The 367-nt window shown below is 61.9% G+C and overlaps 1 protein-coding gene across 1 annotated transcript in view; it reads right to left on the minus strand.

The window, feature by feature from the left end:
• The window catches only part of RNF43 (ring finger protein 43), a 13,301-nt gene that overhangs the window by 6,786 nt on the left and 6,148 nt on the right, over positions 1 to 367 (minus strand). Inside the window, 1 exon segment of the mRNA XM_029084285.1 lies at positions 1 to 314. This exon segment is cut by the window's left edge and continues 52 nt beyond it. Within this exon segment, the coding sequence (XP_028940118.1) occupies positions 1 to 314 (314 nt within the window).

Genomic DNA, 367 nt, shown 5'->3' on the forward strand with positions numbered 1-367 from the left:
TGCTCCCTCCTGTAGCGCAGCGCTGCTTTCCAGAGGCTGCTGACACTGGTGGCTGTTCTCAGTCCTTTTTTGTGTCCGAGCACCATGGAAGCCAACCTTGGCCCCAGAGTACCGGGATTTGCGCTGCCCAGGCCCCTGCCCGGCCCGCCCGGGTGGACACTCCGCATCTCTTCTGTAGTGATGGTGCTGGTGGTGGTGGTAGTGGACAGTCCTTTTTTGTGTCCGAGCACCATGGAAGCCAACCTTGGCCCCAGAGTACCGGGATTTGCGCTGCCCAGGCCCCTGCCCGGCCCGCCCGGGTGGACACTCCGCATCTCTTCTGTAGTGATGGTGCTGGTGGTGGTGGTAGTGGAAATGGCTGAGCAAC

This window comes from Antrostomus carolinensis, unplaced genomic scaffold (assembly GCF_000700745.2).
Source record: "Antrostomus carolinensis isolate BGI_N321 unplaced genomic scaffold, ASM70074v2 scaffold20163, whole genome shotgun sequence".
Classification (NCBI taxonomy): domain Eukaryota; kingdom Metazoa; phylum Chordata; class Aves; order Caprimulgiformes; family Caprimulgidae; genus Antrostomus; species Antrostomus carolinensis.